Source organism: Antechinus flavipes, chromosome 6 (assembly GCF_016432865.1).
Source record: "Antechinus flavipes isolate AdamAnt ecotype Samford, QLD, Australia chromosome 6, AdamAnt_v2, whole genome shotgun sequence".
Lineage (NCBI taxonomy): Eukaryota > Metazoa > Chordata > Mammalia > Dasyuromorphia > Dasyuridae > Antechinus > Antechinus flavipes.
Genome location: NC_067403.1, coordinates 104,152,256 through 104,177,200, shown reverse-complemented (window position 1 = coordinate 104,177,200; position 24,945 = coordinate 104,152,256). Strand labels below are relative to the sequence as shown.

The window sequence follows — 24,945 nt, the reverse complement described above, 5'->3', positions numbered from 1 at the left end:
CCCTGCAAACATAATGGGCCCCTGTGCTCAAAGTCAAGGCTCAGGGTTGCACAGGAAGCTTGGGACAGGCACCCCCTTTACTCCAGAAGCAGAGCTCAACCAGAAAAGTAAAAAAAAAAAAAATCAAAAGAAAAGGAAAGAAAATGAACAAGAAACAGAAAAAAAAAAAAAAAAAAAAAAACCTTGACAAGAGAAGAAGAAAACACCATCTCATAAAGGCGTGAAAAGGCAAATAAGAGAGGTAGAAGAAAAATGAGGAAAAAATAGTTAACAACTTAGAAAAGGAAGACAATTCCTTAAAAAATGAAATTGCTAAAAGCAAAAAAAAAAAAAAATCTACTGAATCTACTTTTAAAAGTAGAATGAGCCAATTGAAAAGAGAGATACAAAAGTTAATTGAAGAAAATCATACATCAAAACTAGAATGAGAAAATATCAAGGAGTAAAATAAACTAAAAAGAATAAAAAATGAAAGAAAATGTGAAATACCTCATTACAAAAACAACTGACTCAGAAAAATAGATCCAGGAGAGACAATTTAAAAATTATTAGTCTACTTGAAGGCCATCATCAAAAAAAAGAGCTTGGATAGCATTCTTCAAGAGATCATCAAGGAAAACTGTCCTAATATTCTAGAAACAGAAGAGAAAATACTCATTGAAAGAATCCAGTGATCCCCTTCAGAATGCGATCCCACAAGGAAAACCCCAAGTAACATTGTTGCAAAGCTCTAAAACTCTAATCTCAAGGAATAAATACTGCAAAATTCCAGGAAAAAATTAATTTAACTATCAAAGAGGAACAGTGAGAATTATCTAGGATCTGGCAACTTCTACAACAAATACTCAGAGAGCCCTGGAATACCATATTCTGGAAGGCAAAGGTCAAATAGTTACAACGAAGAAATAAGTCCCCAGTAAGACTCAGTATCTTCATCTTTTGGGGAAGTGATGGATCTTCTGTGAAATGAAAGACTTTCAATTATTTCTATTGAAAAAACAAGAATTAAACAGAAAATTTAATCTACAAATACAGCACTCAAGAGAAGCATAGAAAGGTAAACAATATTTATTATTTAAAGGTTAAACTGCTGACATGCCTAGATGGGAAAATGACACCTGTTGGGAACAATTCTTGGGGACTGTTTCTGTCACTGGGGCAGACAGAGTGGGACATCACATGGACAGAGGGTATGGTTGTGACTGGACTCTGATGTGATGACATTAAAAAAAAAAGACATTAACAGCTAGAAAAGTAGACTGGAAAAAGAGGAAAGAAGTGTAATAGGACAATTAGTTCACACCAAGAGGCTTAAAAGACCTATTACAATCTAGGAGAAAGAGGGAGGGGAATGAGTATTATCTGAAGATTGACCTCATCAATTTTGTCTCTAAGAGAGAATAACTTAATCATTCAAGTTGGATGTAGAAATGTATCTAACCCTATAAAGATGTAGGAGGAAAAAGAGGAAAGAAAAGGGAGGGGCAAGATACAAGGGAGAGCAGAAACCCTAGGGAAAAGGTAAGAGAAGAGGGTAAAGGTAGATAAAAGATAAGGTAGTGGGTGAGGTGAGTAAAAAAAAGTACTAGTAAGAGAAAGGGGAGGAGTGATAGATGATAAGGTAGTAGGTGGGGTGGATTAATAAAAAAATATAACTAAGGACAGGGAGGAAAGAGGGAACAAAAGTATACACAGAAGAGAAAATAGGAAGGAGGGAAATAGAGAGCTGGTAATCATAACTATGGATGTAAATGGGATGATCTCTTTAATAAAATGAAAGCAAATAGGGGAGTGGATTAAAAAACAAAATCCTATAATGCATTATTTACAAGAAACACTTTTGACAAAGATAGACACACACAGAGTAAAGGTAAAAAGGTGGAACAAGATTTATTATGATTCAGCTGAATTTTAAAAAAAAAAAAGCAGGGGTAGAAATTCTCAGCTCAGATAAAACAAAAATAAGCAGAACTTATTAAAAGAGATAATGAAGAAAAATACAGCTTTATAAAGGGTACTTTATTTATTTTATTTTTATAATAATTTTTTTATTGACAAAACCCATGCCAGGGTAATTTTTTTTACAACATTATCCCTTACATTCACTTCTGTTCTGATTTTTCTCCTCCCTACCTCCACCCCCTCCCCTAGATGGCAAACAGTCCTATATATGTTAAATATGTTACAGTATATCCTAGATACAATATATGTTTGCAGAACCGAATAGTTCTCTTGTTGCACAGAGAGAATTGGATTCAGAAGGTAAAAATAACCTGGGAAGAAAAACAAAAATGCAAATAGTTTACATTCATTTCCCAGTGTTCTTTCTTTGGGTATATGTAATGGGCTGAGGCTTGAGTTGATGCACTGAGGTCCCAAGCACATGAGGCTAAATAGTACTTGGACCATACTCTATTAATATATAAGCTTGGAGAAAGAATGGCCCCCGCCCACTCTTTGTGCAAGTCCTGATGTATAGGAAATGACGATTTTGGTGGGTGGAGGCAGGGGAGTGGAAAAGGAAGGGGAAGGAGAGACTGTTTGCATTGCGATTGCAACAGCTTCTTCAGCTCAGGTCTCCCTCTGTTAGCTGGCTTCCTGTCGCAGTTGCCCATATTGGTATTGCAATCTTTCTTGCCCATATTGCTATCGCAATCCTTATTCATCTCTTCACTTCAATAAAGATTGAAGATTTTTCCCTTAACCTGAATTCCTGACTCCGGCTGATTTTAAATATGCAGTCATTACAGGTATAGCTGCTTCTGTCCATCATTTATCAATTGAAATGGAGTTAGGTCTCTTTGTCAAAGAAATCCACTTCCATCAGAATACATCCTCATATAGTATCGTTGTTGAAGTGTATAATGATATCCTGGTTCTGCTCATTTCACTTAGTATCGGTTCATGTAAGTCTCTCCAAGCCTCTCTGTATTCATCCTGCTGGTCATTTCTTACAGAACAATAATATTATCCATAACATTCATATACCACAATTTACCCAACCATTCTCCAATTGATGGACATCCATTCAATTTAGCCACTACAAACAGGGCTGCCACAAACATTTTGGCACATACAGGTCCCTTTCCTTTCTTTAGTATTTCTTTGGGATATAAGCCCAGAAGTAACACTGCTGGATCAAAAGATATGCACAGTTTAATAACTTTTTGGGCATAATTCCAGATTGCTCTCCAGAATGGTTGGATTCATTCACAACTCCACCAACATTGCATCAGTGTCCCAGTTTTCCCGCATCCCCTCCAACATTCATCATTATTTTTTTCTGTCATCTTAGCGAATCTGTCAGGTGTGGAGTGATATCTCAGAGTTGTCTTAATTTGCATTTCTCTGATCAATAGTGATTTGGAACACTCTTTCTTATGAGTGGTAATAGTTTCAATTTCATCAACTGAAAATTGTCTGTTCGTATCCTTTGACCATTTATCAATTGGAAAATGGCTTGATTTCTTATAAATTTGAGTCAATTCTGTATATATATTTTGGAAATGAGGCCTTTATCAGAACCTTTAACTGTGAAGGTGTTTTCCCAGTTTGTTGCTTCCCTTCTAATTTTGTTTGCATTAGTTTTGTTTGTACAAAGGCTTTTTAATTTGACATAATCAAAATTTTCTATTTTGTGATCAGTAATGGTATAAAGGGTACTTTAAAGAACAAAGTAGTAACTATACTAAATGTATATCTATATATCTATATTTATATATATATATCTATATATATCTATAACTATATCTATCTATCTATAACTATATCTATATCTATCTATATCTATATATATATATCTATATATATCTATATATCTATATATATCTATATATATATCTATATATATATATATATAGATATATAGATATATATATATATCTATATATATATATACACACATACACCAAGTGGTAGAACATACAAATTCCTAGAGAATATATTAAGCCAGTGACAGGAAGAAATAGAAAACAAAACTATATTAGTGGGGAACTCAATCTTCCCTTCTCAGAATTAGATACATCTAAACACAAAATAAAAAAAGAAAGAAATTAACAGCCTAGTAGAAAACCTAAATATGATAGAGTTTTGGAGAAAATTGAATAGAGACAGAAAGGAATACACCCTTTTCTCTGTAGTACATGGCACCTGTATAAATATTGACCTTGTTTTAAGGCATAAAAACCTTACATTCAAATGCAGAAAAGCAGAAGTAATAAATGCTTTCTTTTCAGACCACAATACAATAAAATTTTTATTCAATGAAGGACCAGGGAAAGTTAGATCTAAAGCCAATTGGAAATTTATAATCTAATTTTTTTAAATGAGTGGGTCAAATAACAAATCACAGAAACAATCCATAATTTTATTCAAGAGAATGATAATTATGTGACAACATTCCAAAACCCATGGGATGCAGTCAAAGTAGTTCTCAGGGGAAATTTTATATTTCTAAATAGCTACATGAATAAAACTGAAAAAGAGGAGATCAGTGAATTATGGATGCAACTACAAAAGCTAGAAAAATAACAAATTAAAAACCCCAATAAGATACTAAATCAGAAATGCTGAAAATCAAAAAAAAAAAGATTAATAAAATTGAAATTAAGAAACCTATTGAACTAATAAATAAAACTAAGAGTTGGTTTTATTTAAAAAAAAACTGACACATATAGACAAATTTTTGGTTAATTTGATTGGAAAAAGAAAGAAAAAAAAAAAACAATTTACCAGCATCAAAAATCTAAAGGGTGAATTTACAACCAATAGGGGGAAAAAAACTAAAGGAATAATCAGGAGCTATTTTGCCCACTGTATGGCAGCATATCTGATATTCCAACTGAAATGGATTTATATTTACAAAGATATAAATTGTCCTCATTAACAGAAGAGGAAATAAATTATTAAACAGTTCCATTTTTAAAAAAAGAAATTGAATAAGCCTTTAATTAACTCCATATGAAGAAAATTTCATGGTCAGATGAATTCATAGGACTTCTACCAAACATTCAAAGAAGAATTAATTCCAATGCTTTGTAAAGAATTTGGAAAAATAGATAAAGAAGGGGTCCTGACAAATTCCTTCTCTGATACAAATATGGTACTGATACCTAAACTAGGAAGGACCCAAACAGAGAAAGAAAATTGCAGACCAATTTTCCTAATGAATATTAAAGCAAAAAATTTAAATAAAATATTAGCAAAAAGATTACAGCAACTTATCAGCAGGATATATACTATGAGCAAGTAGGATTTATACTAGGAATTCAGGGCTGGTTCAATATCAGGAAAACTATGATGTAATCGACCATATTAATAACAAAACCAACAGAAATCATATGATAATCTCAATAGATGCAGACAAAACTTTTGACAAAATACAGTACCCATTCTTATTTAAAAACAAACACTAGAGAGCCTAGTGGTGGATGAGTGGAATACATTATATACATATGATACAATAATCAAGGCCTATAACAATCTAGTATTTGATAAGCCTCCAAACTCCAACTTCTGGAATAAGAACAATTTGACAAAAATTGCTAGGAAACTGGAAAATAATATTCCAGAAATTTGGCATAGACCCCCATCTCATTCCCAATACTAAAATAAGGTAAAAATGGGTACATGATCTGAACATGAAGGATAATACCATAAACAAATTAGGAGAATAAAGGATAATTTACCTATCAGATTTTTGGAGAGGGAACTTATGACTAAAGAAAAACTAGAAAACATTATGAAATGTCCAAAATGAACAACTTTGATTTCATTAAAATAAAAAAGTTTTTGCAGAAACAAAACCTACACAAATATGATTAAATGGGAAATACAAACCTGGGAAAAAATCTTTACAGCCAGTGTTTCTGATAAAGGTTGCTTTTCTAAAATATGTGTAGAACTATGTCAAATTTATAAGAACACAAGTCATTCCCCCAATTGGTAAATGGTCAAAGGATATGAACAGAAAATTTTCAGATGAGAAAATTAAAGTCATCTATAGTCATATGAAAAATGCTCTAAATCACTATTGATTAGAGAAATGCAAATTAAAATAACTCTGAAGTACCACCTCACAAATCTCAATTGGCTAAGATAACAGGAAAAAATAATAAATGTTGAAGGGGATGTGAGAAAATGGGACACTAATGCATTGTTGGTGGAGTTGTGAAATGATCTAACCATTTTAGATAACAATCTGGAACTATGCCCAAAGGGCTATAAAACTCTTTGATCCAGCAGCGCCACTACTTAGTCTGCATCTCAAGGAAATCATAAAGGGAAGAAAAAGACCTATATGTGCAAAAATGTTTGTAGTAGTTCCTTTTGTGGGAACAAAGAATTAGAAAATGACAGATTAGGGAATGATTAAATAAGATGTTATGAAGATAATGGAATATTATTGTTGTATAAAAAATAATGAACAAGATGATTTTAGGAAGGCCTGGATTTACAGGAACTGATGCTGAGTGAAACAAACAGAACTAGGAATACATTGTGCACAATAACAGTAAGAATATGTGATGATCAACCATGAAAGACTTGGTTCTTCTCATTGGTTCAGTGATCCAAAGCAATCCCAATAGACTTTGGACAGAACATGCCATCTGCATTCAGAAAAAGTACTATGGAGATTAAATGTAAATCAACACATGCTATATTCACTTCTTTTTTTCAGTTTTTTTTTTCTCCCATGGATTTTTCCCTTTTAATTTGATTTTTCTCTCCCAACATGATTCATAAAGCAATGTGTATCAAAATAAGTAAATATTTGTAAAATAAATTTCAAAAAAAGAAACTGTGCTCTCTAAAGTTCACAGTGATCTCTTAATGGCTGAGTGCAGCAGTCTTTTTTTTTTTTTTTTTTTTTTTTTTGCTTTTTTCTTTTTTTTTTTCTTTTTATTTTCAAAATATAATGCATATTTTTCAACATTCATCCTAGCAAACCTTGTTCCAATTTTTTCTCTTCTTTCCCTCTACTCTCTCCCTTAGGAAGCAATTAATATAAGTTAAACATTTAAATTGATATGTATATTTCCAGAATTATTATGTTGCACAAAAAAAAAAAAAAAATCAGATCACAGAGAAAAAAGTTAGAAAGAAAAAAAAAAGCATGCAAACAACTGAAAAGGTAAAAATGGTATATTGTTTTTTACATTCAATCCTCACAGTCCTCTCTTTGGATACAGATGCTCTCTCCACCACAAGTTTATTGGAATTGGCCAAAATTGCCTCATTGTTCAAAAGAACAATTGATTATTGAATAATATTTGTTGCTGCTGGGTACAATGTTTTCTTGGTTCTCACTTCACTTAGTATCAGTTCATGTATGTCTTCCCAGGCCTCTTTGAAATAATTTTGCTGATTGTTATTTTTATAGAACAATAATATTCCATAATATTCATATACCATAACTTATTCAGCCATTCTCCAGGGCATCCATTCAGTTTCCAGTTTCTTGTCACTACAAAAAGGGCTGCAACAAACATTTTTGCACATGTAGGTCCTTTTCCCCTTTTTATGATCTCTTTGGGATACAGACTCAGTAGAGACAATGCTGCATGAAAGGGTATGCACAATTTGATAGCTCTTTCAGCTTAGTTCCATATTAATTTCCAGAATAGCTGGATTGGTTCACAACTCCAACAATAATGTATTAGTATCCTTGTTTTCCTCCCTGTCTGATTGAGACAGACCTCTACTGAAGTTCTTCCAAAATATCTTCTGCTAGAAATTTGTTACACTGCAAATATCTGTGGGTTCTGTTACTCCAAAACCCAATCAGATGCTTGATTTGGTATTGATGTGAGTGAAACTAGGAAGAACTATGACAAATTTCAGTCTACTCTCTGATATTGTGGGTCTGCCTCTAGTAGTCTTTTCTTAATTTCCATCTTTTTTAACCTCTAAATTTTATCACCTCCACCTCTTAGAAAATCATTCTTCTACAACTTTTTGTAATATTGTTCTCTTCCTACCTGGTCATTTCTTTGTTATGTCTTCATTCATGATACCTCAACTAATTGTGGCTATTGCCAAAGCTCTATAGGGGCTCTCTCTTCTTTTTTGCTCCACACTATCTCACATTGTGATCTCATCAGTTCGCATAGTCTCAGCTATCATGTCTATGTTAATAATTACTTGTTTTTTTTATTTAACCCTAGTCTTTCTTCTTTGGTCTTCAGTCAAGCATTGATAAGTCAGTATTCAGCATTCAAACTGAATGACTTTTGGTCCTCTCAAAAATTAACATGTTCCTTTTAATCCCATCCCACACTTATTTTTCCTTTTATTGTGGAAGTATCAACCGCCCCTAGTCACTCAGGTTTGCAGTATCAATATCTTTCTCCATTTAACTCTCTTTCACCTATCTCATATACCTACACTTTATTTCTGTCTTTACAAAATTGGGAATACATAAATTGCTCAGGTATTTCCTTTTCTCTTTTCATACAGACTCTTATTTCTTCTTGCCTGGATTGCTAAAATAGCCTTCTAATTCTTCTTTGTGTCTCAAGTCACTCCATATTCCAATCCATTTTCCACATGAATTTTCTAAAGCATGGATGTGATCATGTCTACCTCAAGACTTACACACTGATTTTTTTTAAAAGAATTGATCATATTACTCCAATTAGAAAAGAAACAAACAGACAACAACATGAATAATTGACAAAACAATGAATAATGACTCTTGAATACCTTCATGATAAAATTCTGTTTGGCACTTAAACCTCTGTTATTTGGTTCCTTCCCACTTTCCTAACATTATTCTTTTCTATATTGGACAACTTACTTATTGCTCAAGCCTAACATTCCATTTTCAATTTCTATTTTTGCATTGCATATTCCCCATTCTTGGTATGAATGCCCTTTTCACTTAAAAGTTCCCAGAATCCTTGACTTCTTTCAAGACTCAGATCAGATCCTAACATCATGTGAGGCATGTTTTTGTATTTTAATTATTATTATTATTTGCTAACAAGGGGAGATGGAAATGGGACAGATTAATAAAACTACTTATTGTATGAAAAAATAAAAATATATTATTAGATGCTTTTGGGGAGGAGAAAGAGAAAGAAATGCAGGAAGAAATTTAGGTAATATTAAAATTTTTAATTATTTAAAAACAATTACATCTCATGTATCTAGCTCCTCATTTCACAAATGTAACCAAGACTTTGAAAGTGGAGACACAAAATTAGTACCAGGATAAATACTCAAACTCAAATATTAGAGAGGTAGGTGTATCTATCTGAATGAAGCTAGATTATGCAGTGGATAGAGCAGTGAGCTTGGGGTGAGATAAATCTATCCTCAGACATTTAATAGCTGCATGACTTTGAGCAACTTTGAACCTCTGCTTGGCTCAGTTTCCTCAAATCATCATCATACCATTTATAGAGTGCCTACTATGTGTAACACTATTAGCTTTTTGCAAATATTATCTCACTTGATTTTCACTACAAACTTAGGAAATGAGTCCTATTATTATCCCATTTTGCAGTTGAGGAAACATAGTTGTACAGATGTTAAGCAACCCAACCAAACTCACATAGGATCAATGCTCTATCCATTGACCCACCTAGATTCTAAAATATGAATAATAATAGTATTCCAGAGTAGTTGTGAAGAGTAAATGTGATAATATTTGTAATACTTAGCATAGTACCTGGCATAAAGTAAGTAATTTTTTAAAATCTGTGTTCCTTTCCTTCTTTTTTTTTTTTTATTCCTCACCTACCTCTTCAATTCTTTCCCAATTACTGACTTTTAGTTGTCTTCTCTACTTTTCTGCTGTCTCTCAATGACTGATACTGAGCTTTAACAGAATCCTTTATATACAGCACCGGTCTTGCTTTTCCCTATGAGAAAACATTATCTCCCAAGCCACTGATTTTCTGTTAGTGACTATATGCTAGAAAGTACAACAAAAGTCAGATGGGTCTATTTTTTTCTGCTCAGCATGAGAGACTACCGCAGTGGCTTTTAGAAAATAATAACCATGTTTCCTTATTCCATTTCCATTATGTTGAATTCTTATAAGGTGATTCTCATAAGAAGATCCTTTATAAAAAAGGTTCAAGACTACAGATTACTTAAAAAGTTATTCAGAGAAATGCATTATTTACAATCTCATTTGAATTTAGTCCTTTTTATAATGTATATACTAAAGAAAATGACAATTTCAATGCAAAAAAAAAAAAAAAAGGTGAATTAAAGAGCCTGCCTTTAGAATCTTTCATGTGGTACAGAGTTGCCATTGCAAGCATTTTTTAAACCACAAATGGACAGAACATGTTTTCCAAGATTTGCAGCTCTTAAAGAGATATCAGGATTTCAATCCCTAAAAGTATTCTAATAAGATATCAATTTAGTATATTTCATAAGATATGCTTTTCAGAGCCAAATGTAATGTGCTGAAAGAGACAACAAAAACATATCCTTCTACATTTTGTAAAATTATGTACCCCATCTTTCATGAAACAAATGCAACCAAGTATATTGCAACAATGACAAATATATGGAACATAATAGATGTAGTCAAGAGCAAAACAGCATGGAAAGATTCAGATAAGGAAATAAGAAGTAGCAGTATGACCAAGATATATCTGATTAGCATAAAAAAAAAAAAAACTACATAACAAGGAATTTGCTGCCAGACTTGTAAGTTTTTTATGTGATTTTGTGTGGCCCAAATGTTGCAAGTAGAAAGAGATGATTGAAGTCATGTGGCTCAAGTGATGGAAGAATCATAAAAAGTTTCATATCTTGCTGTTTTTTGGAGATATACTCTTCTAAGTGTTTAAGATGGTAGTCTGCCAATGTAAAACCTTTTGGATTACAGCTGTTGTTCATCCCCTCCCTTTTCCCCATTATATCACCTTTAGAATTTTTGTTTTGCCAAGACAAAAATTAAATTTCCTATTGCCTTTGTGTTAAAATATCTTCCTTCTCTCTAGGATTCCTTCACTGCATATTTATAGATCCCAAAAGATTACATCTCTTCCTTTCTCTTTTGTCTTAAGATATTCTGAAACATTTAGATGCTAAGCTATTTGGCACATGTGTAAAGTACAGTACTCATTATATTTAGTGCCTTTAAAAATAATATGATTTGATTATCACTTTTTATGTAACCATATTTTTATTATAGTTTTTTTCTTTTAATATTAATTTCAAGCATAATAGATTCTACTACAGATTCTCATTTTTGCTCATTGTGAATTTTTACATATCCATGATACTTTTCCTAAACAACATATTGCGTGATTCTGTCTTCTAATCCATTCTGCTATTGTATTCTGCTTTGTTGGGGAGTAAATCCTATTTACATTTATGGTTCTTATTGCTGTATATCTCTTTTTCATTCCGTTCTTTTGTCCTATTTACTTTCTTTGCCTGTGCCCCATCTTAACAAAAAAGGCAGTGAACAAAGATTTGCTTAACACTTGTGATATATAAATGATGTCTACATTGTCTACATTGAGAAAACTTTTCTCTTTTTTGCTTTACCCCAATGAGCACAAGTTTATACTTTCTTTAATTCTTCCTTTTTGGCTCCCTCCATTTAATGGTGGAACTTGTTTTATATTTGACTATTCTATCAACTTTCAAGCCATTTCCCTTAAACCTCATTCTTCCCTCTCTCAGACTGTTTCCATATTTTTAATAAATATATTTCTACATTACAGTGTATGTGTATTTTTATATAAAGGTATAAGTATGGTCTATCTTTCTTTGACTAGTTCAAATGAAAGTTAGGTTTATGGGATTACCATTCTTTCCCCTCATCTCTTCTTCCATGTATATTCTTCATCTCATTCAACTTTATTATGGAAAAAAAATTCTTTCCCATTCCTTTTGCTATCCTTTCCATTGCAGTCCCCTAGCCTTTTCATTTCTTTTTTTTATCTTTTACAATCATAAAAATAGAATAAAATCTCTCCTGAGCTTTCTTTTTTAACTTTTAAAAAATTTTAATTATTTTAATATATTTTAAGTTGAAAACTGTCTTCCTCTCTCCCTTCTTCCCATCCTGTAGTGGAGATCACACACTCGTACACACATAAATGCATAGACATATATATATATATACATGTATATTTATATGTATAAACATTGTAAAGCACTGTACATGTTTATACATTAGAAATCAGACTATCCATACTTTATCAGATATTTCTATGGAGGTAGACAGTACCTTCCCTCATGAGAATCTATAACAATCAGAAAAGATTAGTTATGCTTTGAATATTGCTGTTACCATATACAATGTTTTTTTTTTTTGCTTCTGCTCATTTCACAATTTATGATTTCATTCAAGCCTTTTCATTTTTGTCTAAAATCAACTAGCTCATCATTTCTTACAACACAGTAGTATTCCACACAATCCATATACTACTTCTGTGGCAATTTCTCAACTGATCAGCAACTCAATTTTTAGTTCTTTGCCACTACTAAAAGAGCTGCTATAAATATTTTAGAATATATTGATTCTCAAAAGAACATTTATACAGCGACAAGAAAACTATGATGATCCAGAATTAGCTCAAATAGGAAATAATATACATACCCAGAGTATAGAAATCTATCTTACAGTGGAGGAAAATAGGAGGGTAATGGATATTGGAAGGGGGAGGATGAAAAAAGAGAGGGCATATTGGGGGAGAGAGTGGTCAGTAGCAAAATACTTTTGAGGAGAGATAGGGCAGAAGTGGAGAGTGATTAAATTGGGGAAATACAATTAGCAATAGTAATTGTAAAAAAAAATTGAAGCAAGTTTCTCTGATGGAATATTATTGTTCTCTGGGAAATGATGAGCAGCATGCTCTTAAGAAAAACAAAACAAAAACAAAAACAAAAAACCCACAAAACTGTAAAGTCATCCATGAACAAAATGAAATATACTGTATACAAAGCAATAGCAATGTTCTGGGATGACTATCTGGAAATGACTTTGTTATTCTCAGTAGTACAATCATCCACAGGTACTCTGAAGAATTTATGATGAAAAATCCTATCCATAGCCAGAGAAGGAATTGATTGTATTTGAATAGATAGAAATATTTTCTATTTCTCTATCTCTCTCTTTATTTTTAATTTAATTTTCCTGAGGGTTTTTATTTTCTTTAGGATGGGAATCTATGTTTTCTTTCACAACTTGACTTTTATGGAAATATTTTGCATAACTTCACTTCTGGTTTCTTAATTGTGGGTGGGGATAAGGGAGAGAAATTAGAACTCAAAAATCTTAAAAAACAAATGTAAAATTTTGTTTTGAATGTAACTGGGAAAAACATTTAATACATAAATAAATAAAAATAAAATTAAAAAGATTATGTGATGATCAACTGTGATGGACTTGGCTTTTTTTTTTTTTTTTTAACAATAAGATGATTCAAGGCAATTCAGTAGACTGGAAATGAAAAGTAAAGGCTGAATGTTGAACAAAGCACAGTATTTTCACTTTTTTGCTTTTTCTTTCTTCTGCTTTTTTTTTTCCCTTTTCAATCTTATTTTTCTTGTACAGTATGATGAATACAGAAATGTGCTTAGAAGAAATGCATGTTCAAGACATTCTCCAATTGATAAATGGTCAAAGGATATGAATAGACAATTTTCAGATGATAAAATTGAAACTGTTTCCACTCATATGAAAGAGTGTACCAAATCACTATTGATCAGAGAAATGCAATTTAAGACAACTCTGAGATATCACTACACACCTTCAGATTCGCTAAGATGACAGGAAAAAATAATGATGAATATTGGAGGGGATGTGGGAAAACTGGGAAACTGATCCACTGTTGGTGGAGTTGTGAACGAATCCAACCATTCTAGAGAGCAATCTGGAATCATGCCCAAAAAGTTATCAAACTGTGCATACCCTTTGATTCAGCAGTGCTACTACTGGGCTTATACCCCAAAGAAACATTAAAGAAGGGAAAGGGACCTGCATATGCCGAAATGTTTGTAGCAGCCCTGTTTGTAGTGGCTAGAAACTGGAAAATGAATGGATGCCCATCAGTTGGAGAATAGTTGGATAAATTGTGGTATATGAATGTTATGGAATATTATTGTTCTGTAAGAAATGACCAGCAGGATGAATACAGAGAGGCTTGGAGAGACTTACATGAACTGATGCTAAGTAAAATGAGCAGAACCAGGAGATCATTATATACTTCAACAACGATACTATATGAGGATGTAGTCTGATGGAAGTGGATTTCTTCGGCAAAGAGAAGATCTAACTCAGTTTCAATTGATCAAGGATGGACAGAAACAGCTACACCCAAAGAGAACACTGGGAAATGAATGTAAACTGTTTGCATTTTTGTTTTTCTTCCTGGGTTATTTTTACCTTCTGAATCCAATTCTTCCTGTGCAACAAGAGAACTGTTCGGTTCTGCACACATATATTGTATCTAGGATATACTGTGACATATTTAACATGTCTAGGACTGCTTGCCATCTGGGGGAGGGGATGGAGGGAGGGAGGGAAAAAGTCTGAACAGAAGTGAGTACAAGGGATAATGTTGTAAAGAATTTTTTTTCAAAATAAAAGAAAAAAAGAAGAAATACATATTTAACCTATATCAGATTGCTTGATGGGAAGGAGGAAGAAGGAAGAAAGGGAGAAAAATGTGAAACACAAGATTCATCAGCAAAGATGAATGCTGAAAACTATCTTTGCATTTATTTGAAAAAATAAAATTCTTTTTGGAGGAAAAAAAAAGAATATGTAAGTTCTTTTTCTTTTTCCTTGGTCACCTTGGGAATCAGACCTACTAATGTTATTTGTGAATCAAAGAATATACACAATTTCAAAACTCACTCAGCATAATTCCAAATTGCTCTCCCAAATGTTTGGTTTACTTCATAGTTCATAGCAATATACTAATGCTCCTATTTTTCCACATTCCTTTCAATACTTGTCATTTTCTTATATCAGTTTAGTCAGTCTAATAGATGTGAAATATCACAAAGTTGTTTGCATTTGTGTTTAATATTCTTCAGCTTCAAAATTAAGCAGGTAAAATGTAAAGTGTAGAAAGGGTAATATGAAATGAATATACTCATATGAAAAACTTTAGAAAACAGAGGACAGAGTAATGTTGGAAAGTGGATAAAAAAATTAATGGAGGATAAAACAAAAGTAGTTATGTCTTTGGGATACACTATTGATTAAATGGATGGAAAGAAAAAAAAAAGATAATGCGTTTGGGAAACAGATCATAAGCCTAACATGGAGGCATGATAGTGATCTTCAATTATCTTGACATCTACTATAGTACTGAGCCCAAAACATAGCTTGCAATAACTTCTTGACATGCTTTGATAGCCTCATATTTCAAAGGGTAAAGGAACTGTGAAGTTCTTGTTTTTCTTTAAAATAATATAATGGTTCTTCTCTGGGAGAAAGCAGGTTTCTCAGCCAGGTTTTCTGGAAGCAGCCTTAGTTGCAATTGAAAGTAATAATCACCTCAAAATGCAGCCAGCTAGTAAAAATGCAAACATTTATTTTCTCCTTCCAAAATAGCCCGGTAAGTTGAGGCTTATCTCTCTGCTTGGTTCTAAGAGCTCTTGCAGCTCTGTCCTTTGCTTCTGCCTCTGCTATCTTCAGCCTCCAGAACCAGCACCAAGTTGAATCTGTCTTGCCTCTGAGAGAGGGCTTCTGGCTCTCAATCTCGCAGAGTGCTCCTTTCTAACCCCAGTCAATGTTCCAAAGTAAAACTCCTCACTCAGAGAGGGTTTCTGGCTGAACTCACTTGACGCTCTCCTCTCAATCTAAATTCAGCTAAACTCTCTTGACTGGACTCACTGAAGTTCTATGTATGCTCCTTCGAGAGAGAGGGATTATGGGTTTCTTCCCAGAGTGCTCTCTGGCCCTAAGAGCTTCAAGGGAGATGTGAATTCACAAAGTTACACAGTTAACTTTGTGAATCTCCCATACTTGTGAATTCCAATGAGTACTTAAATACTTCTTGCTTACATGAGTTCTCTAAAGGTGTGAACACAAGCATTATTGTCTATCAGTTCTACTTAGTACCTAGTTTCTTCTGGCCCATAACATCTCTTTATAAGATTAGATCAATCATACTGAACCATGCTAAATTAGATAATTATTGTCTCTATCAACTCTAATAACAGTTTGTAAAGATTCCAACAAGGAACCAACAAGGGAAAATTCTAATTTTGATTCTTTCTGACAGAGAGGAACTGTTTTGGGGAGCAGAAATAATGGTAACCTTGAGTTTATTTAGAATTGAGAGGAGCTTAAAAGTGGGCATTATTTGACATTCACCTTAAGTCTGGGAGAAAAGATTTCAAAATGTTGAACCAAGAAAGGATAGGCATTTATGAAGAATGAAATTCTGGAAACAGGGAAACAAATCCACTGGGGGAGAAAAATGGAAGTTGTATGAAGTGAGTAATGTGATTGCATAGGAAATGTCAATCAACTTAAAAATTAAGTTATTTGTAGATTAAAGTAAGGGAAAGTAAAGAATGAAGATAAAAATTGTGGCATGGCCCTATTTAAAAAAAAAAAAAAGTGTGAGGAATGTTTAAGTTCAGAATGAGCTACGCCAATAAGAAAGCCATGGACAACATATAGTTTCATGTTTTTTTAAGTTTGTTTATTTTTGGTGGTAGTATAAGTATATTGAGGATGAGAGGAGATTCAGAGAAAAAAAAAAGTAATAACATTTCTGGAATTGGATAGGATGATGAAAACTGAGAACTGTTAGAAAGCAGGATTGTCTAATTGTTATTTAACCTGTCATGGCTCTGCCAAGGAAAATGACTTTTGCATTGAAAATATATGGGGGAAAATGGCTAACATTTGCTATTCAGGAAAAGTAACATTGTTTTTTCTTATGAGGCAAATTGTTAGAAACTCTTTTGTCCAATTATGTGCCAATAAAAGTATTAACTTGAATGACCTGGATCAATACTTAAACTAAATACAAAATATCCATATTAATAGAACAAGAAATAGAGAATTTAAAACAATTGGGGAAAAGAAACTGAATAAATTATCAACAAGTTCCCAAAGAAAGAATTCCAGGTCTAGACAGATTTATAAGTGAAACAACAGTGAATTCCAACATCATTGTTAGCAAAAATAAAGAAGACTTCTTATGATATTCACCTACTTAGGAGAGAAAGACACAGAAAGACAGGGAGACAGAGAGAAGAGTGGTGAAAAGGAGGGAGAGAAAATGAGGATGGAGAGACAAAGGGGGGGAGGAGAGAGAGAAAGAGAGAGAGAGAGAGAGAAAGAGAGAGAGAGAGAGAGAGAGAGAGAGAGAGAGAGAAGAGAGAGAGAGAGAGAGAGAAGGAAGAGAAACAGATAAAAAAACAGACACAAAAGAGACAAAGATTCCCTTGATTCTCAGGGTTGGAGAAGACAGAGAAGAAAAAACAAAACAAAACAAATTAGAAAAATTCTAATGAATACTGATGCAAAAAGATATTGAAGTATAAATTTAAAATGTTCTTCATTATATATTTCATTTTTTTGCCCCCAGTAGCTGGCTGCTTTCTAGTTTCAGTTGGGCTAGAAAATCAGGATTCTGAGGTGGATGTAACCTGATTCATTTCTTGTTCTTTGTAGAGGAGGATGTTGAGGCCCAAAGAGGGGAAAAGTCACAAGATTTCCAAAGTAAAATAGTAGACACAGCCCATACTAATGATTCCAAGTTCCGGTCAGTGGGCTCTAACCCTACCATTAATCATTTCCTTTCTATCAGTGTCTAGTGAAAGGTCTTGGGACAGGTAAGCACATCGTTTCTTAGAACAGGTACTTATTTTCGTTCTTTCTGTAGAAAGGGGTTGGGGTAGAAGTTCCAAGGTGAGGTGTCCGGAGGCCGCCCTTGGCTTTCAGGCCCATATGCAGCCTCAAAGATAGTGGTCCGGCCCCTTTCAGGGGGAATCGCCTCATTTAAAGTCCTCAAGGGCTGCCCCAGTCTAAACCTCATTTCAGCAGGACTTCCCAAAGGAAGCCCTGGCCACACAAACGCCAAGCGAATCCTGCCACTGCGTCGGCCACATATGATGTTTATATTTAGTTTTAGGTTTCCGGTTTCTCCAGAAGTGGGCAGCGGAGCAAGGAACGAGCTTGGGTTCTTCTGAGGCAATGGGGAACGAGACTCTGTCCTCCGCCCGTGCCCATGGAGGGCGGCGGCCAGGCCTAGGCACCGGGGAAGGGGGGACCCTTCTGTCTTTGCAGCCTCCCAAAGCATCCTAAAAATCATCATCATCATCATCAAAATCTAGGGAAAAGAAAGACTTCTCCTCGAGGAAGCTGACGAAAGTCTTGCTTATGTACGTCCCAAAACAGAAAAAGGTAATCATAACACTCAGTACCCGCAACACTCCGAAGGGCATAATGACTGGAGGGGGCTTGATGGCTCCGCTGGGTTTGTAGGCGCTGGAGGGAAAAGGGAGCTGCTTTGGGTCAGGACGGCCCCAGGTCTTCATCATATTCTGCCCAGGCCAGTTGCGCGCAAGCGCAAAAGCCAGCCAGCGAACCGGCACCATCTTCGTCCTTTCACAGAACAGACTTTATTCACGGAGGAAGACGCGTCCTCAATTCTCGCGATAATCTCGGGCCCGAATTACGGACCTTGCATGCGCGCCAAACCAGGCTTCTTAAATTAATTCGAAGATCTTGCTTGGTTTCGTCAGCAAACCAAAATAAATTAATTAACCTTTTGATACTGTTACTAAATTTATAGATTAAGGGAATCATGTATCTAAATGAACTAAACTATTTCTTCTAAAGCATGCCATATGTTTTCTTATATTTTAGCAAAATATTAATAAACATCTTATACTTTTCTAATTAAAAATATGGAAGTGACCTACAGGACAACAGGCTCGGGGCTTGCTTGGCGGGAGGAGTTCAATGTACTTAGCCATTCTATTCAACCTTTTTTTTTTTTTCTTAAATTAATGACTGATAAAACACTGTAGGATTACCAAATTTAAACCAAATTGAGAGGGAAAAGAAGGAAAGGTATATGACATTCAGGAGGAAAAATAGGTAGATGGATGGATAAATAAATAGACATAGATGTGAAATATATAGATTAAGTTGATAGATATAGGTAGATTGATAGACAGAAATGGATCCCTCTAGCTAGATAAATAGCATAAACTAGATAAATAGCATAAATAAATAGATAAATAGCAGCTTTGATAGCAGTTGAATCTGAATAGGTTGAAATTCAGTAAGGTTAAATCTAAGATTTTCACTTGTATTGAAAAATCAGCTTCCCAAATTAAAGATGAAATGTCGTAACTACACAGAATTTTGTTCCTAAACGAACAGAGGGTTTTAGTGGACTACAAATTAAATGTGAATTAGTAATGTGGTGTAAATGAGTTCTTAGGTTTCACTAGGATCTAAGCATTTTCAAAGAAAAAAGGAATGTCTTATACTCTTCCTTCTTACAATCGTATTTTATGTTAAGTTTTTGTTGCCACATTTTAAATAGAATGTTTGATAAGCCTGACAGAGTACAGAGTAAGGGAACCAGGAAAATAAAGAGCCTTGAAATAATGTCACAGGAGGATAGGTTAAAAAATGGATTTTTTTTACCTCAGAGAAAGGGGGGAGAGGAGGGACAGGAATAATAGTTATATTCAGGTATTTTCCAGGTATTTTATTTACCTTTTCAGAATCTGGTAGGATTATATAGATAATCTTAACACTTTCATTACCTTTCACCTCCACCTCCTTAAGCTAATCTCTAAAGTGACATGTATTCCTTACCAATAGCTAATGTTCTTAGGATGACAGTTTTCAAAACTATTGATACTATAGGGAAGCAGATGGAATTTTGAATTAAAGAATATGAAATCTGAAGTCTTGTCTTGGCTTTACAGATAGAAGACTACAGGCCAGAATACTAATGTGACTTGGCCAAAGTCAAAACCTCTGGTGTCCTCATTCCTAGAACAGTGCTCTTTCTACCATACCATGTTGCTACCTCCATTATTATATTCTCTCATTATTTCCATCATTATTAATATTTAAAATTAAACCACAATAGAAACAAAGAACACCAGTGGCTAGAAAACAAGGTTGAGCAAGTGAAAAAAGAAAGCAATCATTTGAACAAAAGCAGAGTCAAACTATCTTGACTGAGGTTGTAATAGAAAAGAATTTGACCTGGTTACTTAATGACCCAGATAGACAATAGGATACACTTTCTCTCACTCTGAAAAGAAATGCAACAAGGAAATCAAAGGTCATCTTGAAGAATATTGGAAAACATTCCTGACTTCTTATATCATGTAAACCCAAAGCATGTCTAATCAATGGCATACTTTAGAAGAAATAGTTTAGTTCATTTAGATACAAGCTTGAAAGCTTGAGTTCCAGAAGAATGTTTTAATTGCCCTGCATCATGGTTTTGACACACTATCCTAGAATGATCCCTAATGGGTTAGAGCCTGTCTTTAATATTCAAATTATACCAGTTCTGCAAATAAGCCTGGTGAATTAATTGGTACTAAATGTTGGAATCTTTACAAACTGCTAACTAATTAGAGTTGATCTAATCTTACAAGAAGATGTTTTGGGCAGAACCTGAAACAAGGTACTAAGTAGAACTAATTAATACAAGGCTTGTGTTTACACCTTTACTCATAGGAGTTCACAAGTATGCCAGCTTCACAAAGTACACTTTCTAACTTTGGGAATTCACACCTCCCTTAAAGCTCTTAGGGCCAGAGAGCACTATGGGAGAAAACCCATAATCCCTCTCTCTCGTATCCCACAATTCATCCCTCTTGTATAAAAGAAACAGACAGAGGCTCTCGGTCAGATTTCAGCGGAATTACGCCAGAAGCCCTCTCTCCGAGGCAAGGGAGAATATATTTTCCACTTGGCTGGCTGGTCGCAGAAGAGAGTTCAGCTGGACTGGAGAGGAGCACTCTGGTGCAGACAGAGAGCACTTTGAGAGATTTCACCGGAATGACATGAAGAGTGGAGCTGGCTGGAGGCTGAAGAAAGCAGAGGCAGAGGCTGAAGGACAAAACCTTTGGATTTGGTGACATTCGGAGGGAGCTCTTGGAACCAAGCAGAGAGATAGACCTCTAAGCTAACCGGGCTATATTGGAGATAATAAAAGATCTGAACTTTTATCACCTGGCTGCGTTTTGGGAACAAGATCCCAACATTTGAACTCCAACATTTTGGTGCCCAACGTGGCATTCCAACAACTAAATAGTGGAAATGCATGAAAAATGGATAAATGTTCAACTTGGCAAAGTGCTTTTTATAAACAGAATAGGATGTGAGTCTTCAAACTGCCTCCTTCACTAAAGATGCTGTCTTCATCAGAAATATAAGTGAGTAGACTAAGAAACTATATGAATCAGGTTAGCTCTTCCTCTTCCTTCTCTTTTCTTCCCCCTTTTTCATTTCTTCCCCTTCCTCCACCTTTTCCTTCTGCTTTTTCTCCACATCCTCTTCTATCTCTTCTCCCTCCTCTACTCCTTGAACTCTTCTCCCATACCTCAATGGGATGACTGGGATATTAAACCAGTGAATTGCCTCTGCTGTCACTACATACTCTGATTAATTATCTGGAAAAGACTTTTGTCCTCTTATCCCTGACAAAAATCTGTACGCTAATATTGGTTGGCAAGTAATGGGAAGTCAGCCAGGTGAGAGGAAGGTAGCTCTTAAGGAAAGACAGCAAGCCTGAGAAGTACTGTGGCAAAGATATAGGTCACTGCATTTTTCCTTTTTTAACATCAGTAATGCTATTTAGAATAAGCCTCCATTTCAGTGTAAACAAGCAGCTACCACTAACCCAGTTGTTATACAAGAGCAATAAGTGATTTTGGAAATCTCCCTTTCTTTGAACCTGAGACCAACCATGATGCTATGGAATTAAGAAAACTATTTCCTCTCCCCTAAAACACAGCAAATTTATATCAAGGACAAGGACTCTTTGTGAACAAAGCAAGTGTTATCTATTCAGAATCTGTGAGAAATAACTCATATTCAGAAACTTTCCTGATTTTTAGGAACTTTCTTTTCCTATGCCCTAATCAATGATTTCCTGCCCTTGGTTTGTGACAATGAATATAATAAAACCTTTTGCTGATTTGAATTCTAAATGGTAAAGAAATGAGTTTCATGTCACAGTAGACCCTTTTCCTCATTAGAGAAAAAGTAGAAGGCTCTGCCACTTTTTACTTGGGTGTCTTTAGATAATTCATTGACTATGTTTATTTCAGTTTCTCCATCTGGAAAATAAATTATATGTATATATAGACAAGAGAGAACTGTGTTACATAGATAACAGTAATAGTATTAGAGGTTTAAATTGTTAAGTAATATTTATTTTAAATGGTGAGCTTAAAGATGTAATCACATTTAAATGGAAAGTAGATAATATGAAAATCATAGGCTAGATCATTTGTCTTGGAACAAAATGGTTTCTAAAACATACTTTTACATAATTTTATTCTGACACTTTCATTGGGAGTTTGTTCAAACTTTTGTGGGCCTGAAGCCAGCAAGAACTGAATTAAAATCCAGCTTTAGTCACTCACAATATGACCCTTTGAAACTCACTTAACTTCTCCCTCAGTTTCTTCATCTGAAAAATGAAAATGATAAAACATCTAGTTTGCAGGTTTATTTTGAAGCTAAATGCAATAATATTTGTAAAGTTCAGGGGGAAGAACCAAATAGGCAGTGTCATAGAGACACACTAAGCCCAACTCTCCTAACATTCCCCTGTAAACAATTTTTAAATAATTCCTCAAACTGACTCCTGGACTAGCAGAGCCAATAAAAGATCAGAATGAGACATCCTTCCAGCCCAGGACAAGAAAGAGAAATCTGTGATATGGATGTGGATTAAATAGTTGTAGGACTATGTGATAGTGACAAAAGCAGCAGCAACTTTGGGAACTCTTAAGGCAAAGATGACAAGTGGATATGGCAACTGAAAAGAAAGATATTACAGGAGACTTTTATGCTAGCATTGGACAAAAGAACATACTGTTTTGCAACTCCATCGCCTATACCCATTTCTATGTCACAATTCAATGTTAAAGAGAACATATTTAGTTAAGAAGTAGGAACACTAAGGGACAGTTGTTTGGAAACTTCATTACCTATAGTCACTTCTTGATGATACCTCAAGAGTGGAAAGAAGCAATTCCAGTCAAGAGGAAATGGAAGGACTGAAGGGCAGCATAATTTCCATTCCCCCAAAATCAGGATCCTTAAGGAAAAGTATTACTTGTTTTCAATCTCAAAGGATAAGGGTAGCCAAAGGGCTTTCATAAATAAGAAGCACAGTATAGAACAATACCACAGTAACCACATCCTTATTTGACAAAAATTGCTGAGAAAACTGGAAAATAATATGGCATAGATTAGGTGTAGATCTGTTTCTCTATACTATACTATACTATACTTGGAACTATACTAATATATTATACTATATATACTATACTAATATAAGGTCAACATGGATTCATGAGTTAGCCTTAAAGGGTGAGACTATAAACACATTAGTAGAGCAAGGGATAGTTCACTTGACAGATCTTTGAAGAAAGGAAAAATTTATGATCAACTAAGAAATAAACATTATGAAATCCAAAATTGATTAATTTGATTACATTAAATTAAAAATATTTTACATATACAAAACCAATGCAGCCAAGTTTAGAAGGGAAACAAAAAGCTGGACAACATTTTTTTTACAGCCAGTGTTTCTTATAAAGACTTTATTTCTAAAATATATAGAAAATGAAGTTAAATTTATAAGAATACAAGCCATTTCCCAATTGGTAAATGGTCAAAGAATATGAACAGATAGTTTTCAAGGAGAAAGAATGTATAAATTAGACATGCAACTAAAAAATAATTAGAAAAAGAACAAGTTAAAAAAAATCACAATAACAATCAAATTAGAAAAAGGAGTATATATAACAAATTCAAGGATGGTTCCTCATTAGGAAAAAAAATAAAACTATCAGCATGACTAACCATATCAATAAAGCTTATATATATATATATATATATATATATATATATATATTTGAAGAAAAACAATTTCTATTAAAAACATGAAAAAACATAGGTATCAATGTTACCTTTCTTTAAATGATAAGTAGCATTAACCTTTAACAAGTATTATATTTAATGAGGATAAACTAGAAATATTCCCAATAACCTAAGAACTGAATCAAGGATGGCCATTATCATCACAATTTTTTAACATTGTACTAGAAATTCCAGCTATAGCCATAGAATAAGAAAAAGAAATTAAAGCAAAAAAATAAAATAAGGCTATCAGTTAACAACATTTTCTCTCTTTGCAGATGATATCATGATATACTTATACAATCTTTAAAAAATCAACTAAAATCTGGTTGAAATAATGTCAACAAAGTTGAAGGACATAAAAGTTATTGTGTAGTTGTTTCAATCCTATTTGACTCTTCTGGATCCCATTTTGATGTTTTCTTCTCTGAGATGTAGAAGAGTTTATCATTTCCTTCTCAAGTTCATTTAATAGATGAGGAACTAAGGCAAAAAGGATTGTGACTTTCCCAGGGTCACACAATTAATAAATGTCTGAAGCAGGATTTGTACTCATAATTTCAAAAAAAAATTTGCTTAAAGAATTAGAAAGCATAGATCAATGTTCAAACCATACAAGGTAAAAATAAATAAGTGATTTAGATTTAAATATAAATTTTAAAAATCATAAGTAAACAAGGGGAACGTGAAAAAAAATATACGTGTCAGATTTGTGGAAGGAGGAATAGTTTAAGGTAAAACTAAAAGGTAGAGAGGATTGTGAATAGCAAAATAGATAATTTAGATTACCTGAAATTAAAAAAGTCCTTTGCTTGCACGAACATAACTAATGAAGCTAAATTAGTAGGAAAACA

The 24,945-nt window shown here is 33.8% G+C and overlaps 1 protein-coding gene across 1 annotated transcript; it reads right to left on the bottom strand.

Annotated features, from left to right (window-relative positions):
* Positions 1 to 18,252: 18,252 nt before the first annotated feature.
* Positions 18,253 to 18,549, bottom strand: LOC127541425 (essential MCU regulator, mitochondrial-like). Its single transcript, XM_051966696.1, has one exon. The coding sequence runs from the start codon at positions 18,547 to 18,549 to the stop codon at positions 18,253 to 18,255; it is 297 nt and encodes a 98-aa protein (XP_051822656.1).
* Between the last annotated feature and the right edge of the window lie 6,396 nt (positions 18,550 to 24,945).

What these genes read in the sequence shown, in the direction of transcription:
- LOC127541425 (XM_051966696.1), bottom strand. Translation starts at nt 18,549, where the DNA reads ATGGTGCCGGTTCGCTGGCTGGCTTTTGCGCTTGCGCGCAACTGGCCT.